The sequence below is a fragment of the Danio aesculapii genome, chromosome 7 (genome assembly GCF_903798145.1).
Source record: "Danio aesculapii chromosome 7, fDanAes4.1, whole genome shotgun sequence".
In the NCBI taxonomy this organism is placed as follows: domain Eukaryota; kingdom Metazoa; phylum Chordata; class Actinopteri; order Cypriniformes; family Danionidae; genus Danio; species Danio aesculapii.
This window is the reverse complement of record NC_079441.1, coordinates 7,157,165-7,167,164: the sequence shown is the minus strand read 5'-3', so window position 1 is coordinate 7,167,164 and position 10,000 is coordinate 7,157,165. Positions and strand designations below refer to the sequence as shown.

Here is a 10,000-nt window from a genome sequence, read left to right as displayed (position 1 = left end):
ATGGTAGAGTGGCCAGACGGAAGCCCCTCCCCGCCTGGAATTTGCCAAAAGGCATCTGAAGGGCTCTCAGACCATCAGAAACAAAATTCTCTGGTCTGATGAGACTAAAATTGAACTGTTTGGAGCAAATGCCAGGCACCGCTCATCACCAGGCTAATACCATCCCTACAGTGAATCATGGTGGTGGCAGCATTATGCTGTGGGGATGTTTTTCAGCAGCAGGAACTGGAAGACTAGTCAGGATAGAGGGAAAGATGAATGCAGCAATGTACAGAGACATCCTGAATGAAAACCTGCTTCAGAGTGCTCTTGACCTCAGACTGGGGCGACGGTTCATCTTCTAGCAGGACAATGACACAAAGCACACCTCCAAAATATCAATGGAGTGGCTTCACTACAACCCGGTGAATGTCCTTGAGTGGCCCAGCCAGAACCCAGACCTAAATCCTATTGAACATCTCTGGAGAGATCTGAAAATGGCTGAACATCGTCGCTTCCCATCCAACCTGATAGAGCTTGAGAGGTGCTGCAAAGAGGAATAGGCAAAAATTCCAAAAAGACTTGAGGCTGTAATTGCTGCCAAAGATGCATCAACAAAGTATTGAGCAAAGGCTGTGATTACTTCTGTACATGTGATTTTTCAGGGTTTTTATTTGTAATAAATTTGCACCAATTTCAAAAAACTCTTTTTTCACATTGTCATTATGGGGTAATGTGTGTAGAAATGTGAGGAAATCAATTAATTTAATCCATTTTGGAATAAGGTTGTAACATAAACAAATGTGGGAAAAGTGAAGCACTATGAATACTTTCCAGATGCACTGTGACTTGTGTTTAAAGAGTTCCTATTATGGATTTTTGAAAATGATCTTCATGTAGTGTGTAACACAGCACTAAGTGAATGAAAACATCCAGCTGAGGTTTAAATCTGAAAGTGCAGTGTTTAAAACTATTCATTCTTTAATGAAATAGTCTAATCGGAGTCGAATAAATGAACCGAGTTGGATCGGATCTTTTGCCTGAACACATCGACGTCAATACGGTACATCACCAAATATGTAGTGCCACATCCGGTAAAACGAGAACGCACCTTTCTCTTCAGACACTAGCGGAGCGCGGGTAATCACAGGCCTGATCATGTTGCGAAGATGACAATCACTGACAGATTCACTTTCACAACAACACCACAGTTTAGCCAACATAGTGCTGTGTTTGTTCCTGTCACTTTTCTGATGATTGATACAATAACCTACGCTGCAACGTGGGATTCGCCAGCCGTTTGCTATTAAAAGCGCAGCAGAGACTATTATGTATGAGACTTTGTCAGTAACTGTTAGAGTTCATGTGGACCAGTTTCTTCTTCCTCCGGATCATAACATGTAAGTGTAATTAAAATTGTTGCCTCATTTTGTGTAGTTTGTAAAATATGTATTTAATTGTGTATTGTAACCTGTAATCGCTGCAAGTAGTTTGTAGCCGACTGCTAGCTCTGCAACTCTCACATGGTCGCCCACTGAAGCTAAGCAGGGCTGCGCCCAGTCATCCCCATCCACTGAATTGTCTCTCCACTCCATCTATAGCTCGCGCCGTTGTCCTATGGCTGCCATCGCATTATCCAAGTGGTTGCTGCATCATCCAAGTGGTTGCTGCATGCGCTATAGTATAAATTAGAATAAACTAAATTGGCCACAGTGTATGTGTGTGTTGAATGAGTGTTTCCCAGTACTAGTTTGTGGCTGGAAGAGAATCCGCAGTGTAAAACATATACTGGAATAGTTGGTGGTTCATTCCGCTGTGGTGACACCCGATAAGTAAGGGACTAAACTAAATGAAAATGATTGAATGAGCCTCACCATGCGCTGTTTCTCCCTGAACTCAGCAGCTCTGGTGTCCTGCTCCTCCTGCATTCTCCTGCGGGACGCCTCCAGAGCCTCCTGACGCCTTACCACTGACCCCACATCTAAACGCACACAGAAAAATCACAAACACGCATGCAAACACACACGCAAACATGCACACGCGGAAACCCACACACACGCAAACACACACACACACGTCAGTATCTCCACTCATTTCTATGTATTCTAGTGTCCAGACGGTGTTGTTTCTGACCGTGAGTCTCGGCTGAGCCAGACGAGCTGTGTGTTTGTGTGGAGGATCTGCTCTTGCGGAGATGCTGGATGAGCAGATACACTCCAACACAGCCGAACAGCAGATACCAGCCATACTCTGACAGGAACGCAGTGACTGCAGCAAAAACACACAGAACACAAGGTTAATTAGTACACACTAGTGCAAAAGCTAGAACACCCTATTGAATATCATGGTTTTCTTTATCAGGACTTAATATAAAACTATACGGTCCTTGTGATTATAATAACCAGCCATCACAGTTGAAAGATTTATTGTATTTATAAGACGACTGAATTTTGCTGCCTCAATAGTGTTAAGATTCCACAGAAAACTATAAAATAGGATTATTTCTTTGTTGTAATTTGTTTATTATGTTTTTGTCAGACACCTCCCTAGAAAATAATCTCTTTTGCCCTCAGAACTGCCTTAATCCTTTGTGTCATAGATTCAACAAGGTACTGGAAATATTCCTCAGAGGTTTTGCTCCATATTGACATGATGGCATCACACGGTTGCTGCAGATTTGTTGGCTGCACATTCAATTCAATTCAATTCACCTTTATTTGTATAGCGCTTTTACAATGTAGATTGTGTCAAAGCAGCTTCACATAAAAGGTCATAGTAAATTGGAACAGTGTAGTTCAGTTTTCAGTGTTTAAGTTCAGTTCAGTTTAGCTCAGTTCAGTGTGGTTTAATAATCACTACTGAGAGTCCAAACACTGAAGAGCAAATCCATCGATGCGCAGCTCTACAGATGTTGAACTATGCAAGCCAGTGGCGAGGAAAAAAACTTCACCAATTGGCGAAAGTGAAGAATTGAAAAACTCAAGAGAAACCAGACTCAGTTGGGCACGACCATTTCTCCTATGGCCAAATGTCTTGTGCAGAGCTGCAGTCTTGGCGCCGGAGGCTGGAGAAGGCTCGATCGCCTTTACTTGACTTTGCTGTTCTAGGGATTCTCCCATTCCACCACATCCAAAATGTGCTCTATTGGATTGCCATCTGGTGACTTTGGAGGCCATTTGAGTACAGTGAACTCATTGTCATGTTCAATAAACCAGTCTGAGATGATTCGCGCTTTATGACATCAAGCGTAAACCTCCTAGAAGCAGCCATCAGAAGATGGGTACACTGTGGTCATAAAGGGATGGATACAATACTCAGGTAGGCTGTGGTGTTGACATGATTCTCAATTGGTACTAATGGGCCCAAAATGTGCCAAGAAAATATCCCCCACACCAATTACACCACCAGCCTGAACTGATTATACAAGGCAGGATGGATCCATGCTCTCATGTTGTTGACGGCAAATTCTGACCCGATCATCCGAATGTTGCAGCAGAAATCGAGACTCATCAGACCAAGAAACGTTTTTCCAATCTTCTATGGTCCAATTTTGGTAAGCCTGTGTGAATTGTCGCCTCAGTTTCTTGTTCTTAGCTGACAGGAGTGGCACCTGGTGTGGTCTTCTGCTGCTGTAGCCCATCCGCCTCAAGGTTGGATGTGTTGTGTGTTCAGAGATGCTCTTCTGCAGACCTCGGTTGTAATGAGTGGTTACTGGAGTTACTGTTGCCTTTCTATCAGCTTGAACCTTTTAGCTTAGATTAGCATAGATCATTGAATCGGATTAGACTGTAAGCATCTCACTCAGAAATGAAGTTTTGATTATTTTCCTATTTAAAGCTTCACTCTTCTGTTGTTACATCGTGTACTAAGAGTGACATAAAAGTTGATATTTTCTAGGCCGATAAGGCAAGGAACTATACTCCCATCATTCCAATGTAATAATCAAGAAACTTTGCTGCCGTGCCATTATTTTAACATGCTTTCTTTTTTGCTTTCACGTGAAATGTGTTATTAAAGTAACTTTCATGAAGACAAAAAAAAAATATATATATATATATATATATATATATATATATTCACAGAAAATTTCACAGTATGTCTGATAATATTTGTTCTTCTGGACAAAGTCTTATTTGTTTTATTTCGACTGGAATAAAAGCAGTTTTTAATTTTTATAAAATCCATTTTAAGGTGAATATTATTAGCCCCTTTATGCTATATTTTTTTTCGATAGTCTACAGAACAAACCATCATTATACAATAACTTGTCTAATTACCCTAACCTGCCTAGTTAACCTAATTAACCTAGTTAATCCTTTAAATGTCACTCTAAACTGTATAGAAGTGTCTTGAAAAATATCTAGTCTAATATTATTTACTGTCATCATGATAAAGATAAAATAAATCAGTTATTAGAAATGAATTATTAAAACTATTATGTTTAGAAATGTGTTGAAAAATCTTCTCTCCGTTAAACAAAACTTGTGGAAAAAAAATAAACAGGAGGGCTAAAAATTTTGTAATTCTGACTTCAACTGTGTCTGTGTATGTGTGTGTGTGTGTGTGTGCGCCCCGGCTGGGTCAGTTGGAGTTTGCATGTTCTCCCCGTGTTGGTTTCCTCTGGGTGCTCCGGTTTCCCCCACAAGTCCAAAGAGATGCTCTACCTGTGAATTGGGTAACCTAAATTGTCCGTAGTGTACGTGTGTGAATGGGAGTGTGTGGATGTTTCCCAGTAATGACTGCAGCTTGAAGCTGGCATCCACTGCGTAAAGCATATGTTGAAGCATAAGTAGGCGGTTCATTCCGCTGTGGCGACCCCAGATTAATAAAGGGACTAAACCGAAAAGAAAATTAATGAATGAATGATGACTGAATGAATAATTCTTTACAACAATAAAATCATTATAAAGATTAAAGAAATCCAAACAACTCAGATGAAAAAATACTATAGTACAGTTGTTAAATTAATCTGTTGTGGTAATTGTGCATTTGCTATGGTATCACAACAACTATACTAAATATAAACAAATTACTTAAACAAATACTGTAGTTTTCTACGACAATAAACCAGTTAACTGAAAACCAAAGTATACAACATTATCTATTTCAGTTTAATACAGTTAATACTACAGTGTGCTGTAGCATTCATTAACAAAGTTGTAAATTGTATAATACAATATTTACTATACATCTCTATACTGTTTTTTTCATGTGGGTAGTCAAATATGATTGTTGTTATATTGATTTTTTTTAATTGATTATTTAATAAAATATTAAAAGGTAGCTAATATATATATATATATATATATATATATATATATATATATATATATATATATATATATGATTCAATATAGGTTATAAGATTGATAGATTATAAGATTAGATAGATTGTAAATTATAAACTGTAACTATTAAATCTTACTAGTCTAGCATACAAGATTTTCTGTGTTCTCATCATTTCCGTATTACTTAGCTACCAAATGTCAAATAGAAAATACTTAAAAAAAAGACTATGGTAATTTATTGAAAATAACTATAGTGTTTTAAACCATACCACAGTATAATACGTGAATTAGCCTGTTGTACTATTATAGTTGCTATATAGTACAACAACTATACTAATATAAACAAATCACCCAATATGGTAGTTTTCTTTAACTATATTTAACGTTACACCACAGTTTACTGAAAACTAAAGTATACTACAGTATTTATTATAGTTCATTAGTTTACTATAGTTAACACAACACTATGTTTGAGCATTTATTAACAAAATATTGCAAATGATATAAAACATAATACTTTATATGTTTTTCATATAGGAACTGTCAAATATGATGTTGTATTATTGATTAGTTTACTGTTTATTTCATACAACATTGAAAATAACTCATGCATCTCATTCAATACAGGTTAATAAACAGTAACTGGCTAAATATACAAGTTTTTTTCTGTGTTCTCATCATTTCCGTATCACTTCGCTACAAAACGTCGAATCATTGTTACCTACGAGTCTTTTTCTAACACACAGGCGCATATTAGACATTACTGAAGCAAAACACACGACATTATACCTCTGAATATCGCTGACAGCTAAGTATTAGCTCAGTAAAGTGAAGCCCGGGCTCATGTTTACATACCAGACGGTTGAAGGAAACTGAGGTCCTGATTCTGCGGAGGAACATCTTCATTCCGGACACGCGCTCCGTCGTCCGCCTCCATACTTCACGGCACCTTTTACGATGTTGTTTTGAGAATATATAATAACTAACACATGTTTATTCCGTTCTGTTACTGTACCAGAGCTAACCTGCAACGCCACACTGACTCACTTCCGCAGCCGCGAGACAGCCAATCAGTGTTAGGATGACGTGGAGGCTTGTCTTACCACGGAGGCTGTCATAAAAATAATTTGTTTTGTTTTTTATTATGACGTATCTTGCTTTAAAGTCTGAATATTATTTCAGCCAAAGAAAATTATTAATTAAAAAAAGCTTGGCTCTTACCTTACACATTTTGTGTCTTTTACAAAATTGTCACGTTTAAGATCTGTTTTCTTTAAAAATCAGCGATCTTCACTGCCAACGAGATATATGATATGAAGTGGGTCTCAGAACGGACCAAAAGCACTGCATTAAACTCCATTTCCCCCCGCCATGTCTTTAAAATGTGACAGTTTGTTTCACCTCAGTATTTCCATTGGAATTTCTGCGCTAGCCTGTTGCTACTGACGGCGCTGGTTACAACGGTCTTTCATCTCGTTTTACGCTTGAACAACTAAATTAATGCTTAAGTCTATTTAACTGAACCTATTTTAATTACATTACAACATCAATGCTGTAAAAACAACCTTGTGAAATTTAAAATAGTCACCGGAAGTTTATCATTGGCTTTAAAACTCTAACGTTAGCTGTGCATAGAGCCAATTCAAATGGTAGCCTACCTTATGTAAGTCATCATACATCATCTTTTTGTCCCATGTTTAAGAATTTTAGTCTGATTTGTTTATTTTTTTACATCAAAATGTATTTTAACATTGATTTTTCCATGTGTGACATAATGGGCAGTTTATTTATTTTAATTAGCAGATATTAATTCATAAATCTAGGGTTCCTTACAGGGGAGTAGCAGACATTTTAAAAGTGGGGGGGACGGCTGAATGAGATCATACATTCATATAATTATTAATCACCTGTTTCTAAATGGTCTGTCTTTAAAAGTGAGGGGGACAGATCCCCCCACCCCCCTTGGTTGCTACGCCCCTGGTTCCTTAACCACTGCCCAATTTACTGGATTGTCTGATTTATGATTTAAACTACATAATTACTAACATTAATTCATTCATTTTCTTTTCGACTAAGTCCGTTTATTATTATGGGGTCGCCACAGCGGAATGAACCACCAACTTATCCAGCATATGTTTTACGCAGCGGATGCCCTTCCAGCTGTAACCCATCACTGGGAAACAGCCATACACACTCATTCACACACTTACACTTCGGACAATTTAGTTCATTCAGTTCACCTATAGCACAAGTCTTTGGACTTGTGGGGGAAACCGGAGCACCTGGAGGAAACCCGTGCCAACATGAGAACATGCAAACCCCACACAGAAATGCCAACTGACCCAGCAGAGGCGCGAACCAGCGACCTTCTTGCTGAGGTGACAGTGCTGACTTCTGAGCCACCGTGACACCGATTACTAACATTACATTACAAAATGTTTCAAATGTGTGAAAATGGTGAAAGGACTTTTTAGATATTATATTACTTGATAATTTGCCTCCAAGCTGATGTGATTTATATGCTCATTCGTTGTTTTCTTTTTATTTATTTTCCATTGTTTCCGTTTTACTACTGTACTCATTACGTTTACTGTTATTATTGTATTGCTAAAAATAATAAACAATAATTGAATATAATGGCCATAATAGTCATTTTTAGAGATTTTGTGAATCTGATCAACTAAAAACTGTAGAATATAATGTTATATATACACTATACCTGACAAAAGTCTTTTTGATTCCAGTTCCAATCATCACAAATACTGCAGAAGACCTATTGGAACCCGCATGAACCCAAGATCGAAATCAGTCAAGTTTGGTGAAGGTTAAATCATGGTTTGGGGTTATATTCAGTATGGGGGCGTGCGAGAGATCTGCAGAGTGGATGGACACATCAACAGTCTGAGGTATCAAGACATTTGTGCTGCTCATTACATTACAAACCACAGATGGCGGCAAATTCTTCAGCAGGATAGCGCTCCTTCTCATACTTCAGCCTCCACATCAAAGTTCCTGAAAGCAAAGAAGGTCAAGCTCTCCAGGATTGGCCAGCCCAGTCACCAGACATGAACATTATTGAGCATGTCTTTAGTAAGATGGAGGCATTAAAGATGAATCCAAAGAGTCTTGATGAACTCTGGGAGTCCTGCAAGAACGCTTTCTTTGCCGTTCCAGATGACTTTATTAATCAGTGATTTGAGTCATTGCAGAGATGTATGGATGCAGTCCTCCAAGCTCATGATGGAGTCACACACAATATTCATTCTGTTTCCAGTGCACCATGACTTTATATTCTATACTGTACATTATTTGTTAAGTGACAAGACTTTTGTCTAAGCAAAGTCAGACCTTACTGTCCTGATTAAATCAAGGCATGATCATATTTTATTTTGGCAAAATAAGTGTAATCTAGAGGCCTTTGCCTTTCATATACGCCACTTCTGATATCAAATGATCAACGAGAAGTCAAGTTTTTTATTTTTTTGTGTGAATGTATGTATGAACATGTGTACACACATCGGCCACTTTATTAGGTACACCTGTCCAACTGCTCGCTAATGCAAATTTCTAATCAGGCTGGGGGTGGTGGTTTAATGGTATGGGTGATATTTTCTTGGCAGACTTTGGGCCCATCACTAACAAATGAGCATTATGTCAACGCCACAGCCTACCTGAGTATTGTTGCTAACCATGTACATCCCTTTATGACCACAGTGTACATCTTCTGATGGCTACTTCCAGCAGGATAACATCTCTCAGACTGGTTTCTTGAACATGAAAATGAGTTCACTGTACTCAAATGGCCTCCAGTCACCAGAGCTCAATCCAACAGAGCACCTTTGGGATGTGGTGGAACGGGAGATTCGCATAATGGATATGCAGCAAAAATCTGCAGCAACTGTGTGATGCTCTCATGTCAATATGGAGCAAAATCTCTGAGGAATATTTCCAGTAGCTTGTTGAATCTATGCCATGAAGGATTAAGGTAGATAAGACGACAAAAGTTGGTCCAACCCAGTAGTAGTAAAGCGTACCTAATAAAGTGGCTGGTGAGTGTGAGTATATGTATGTGTGTGTGTATAGAAATATGTATCAACACATCTGTTAAAAATTGTCCAAATTAATCAGAATATATAAAAAGTGGTGTAAGAGCTGCTGAAGTGGAAATGTATGGCTCAGTGCAGGATAAACTGTGAAAAAAAAAACAATATGAAACATTTTATATGATAAAATAAGCATTGTAAAAAAAAAAATAATAATTGATAAAAAATTTTAAATGTTATTTGGTTTGTTTTCTTTACATTAAATTGAAATAAAAAAATCTCTTCAATCTAATAAAACTTCTTAAATTTAAAAATTGGGTAAAAAAAAAAAAAGCCATAGTTATATAACTCTGGATAAGAACAAAAGCGCACATACAGCCATACCTTCCAGTTTACAAAATATTTTAAAAAACTAACAAGAACCACCCGCCATCCAATAAGCAGACAAGTATAACTAAAAACAAAAAAATCTGAATTAATAAAAAAAGCAAAGGTTTAATGTACTTTAAATTTACAAATCAACACCTATGAAAACAAGTGCTGTCAAATACAGCATTTAAACGGCATTAAATGATTCTGAAACATCAACAAACGAACAGAACTATGATCCATTCACATGCATTTCTTCCTGCATGTCTTCATCATTGTTTTCTCCCTGCATGTCCTCAAACATGGGCACAGACTCGGACA

General features: G+C 37.7%; 2 protein-coding genes across 3 annotated transcripts in view; both read right to left on the bottom strand.

Moving 5' to 3' along the window:
• Positions 1–6,321, bottom strand: part of selenos (selenoprotein S) — a 12,470-nt gene extending 6,149 nt beyond the window's left edge. For both annotated transcript variants that reach the window (XM_056460999.1, XM_056461000.1), the window contains exons 1-3: positions 6,123–6,321; positions 2,113–2,247; positions 1,854–1,960 (exon numbers count right to left, since the gene is read on the bottom strand). In XM_056460999.1, the coding sequence (XP_056316974.1) occupies positions 1,854–1,960; positions 2,113–2,247; positions 6,123–6,204 (324 nt within the window). In that variant the 5' untranslated portion in view covers positions 6,205–6,321. The remainder of the gene's footprint in view (positions 1–1,853; positions 1,961–2,112; positions 2,248–6,122) is intronic.
• A 3,464-nt stretch (positions 6,322–9,785) lies between these two features.
• Positions 9,786–10,000, bottom strand: part of snrpa1 (small nuclear ribonucleoprotein polypeptide A') — a 17,548-nt gene continuing 17,333 nt past the window's right edge. Inside the window, exon 9 of the mRNA XM_056460998.1 lies at positions 9,786–10,000. This exon is cut by the window's right edge and continues 36 nt beyond it. Within this exon, the coding sequence (XP_056316973.1) occupies positions 9,912–10,000 (89 nt within the window). The 3' untranslated portion in view covers positions 9,786–9,911.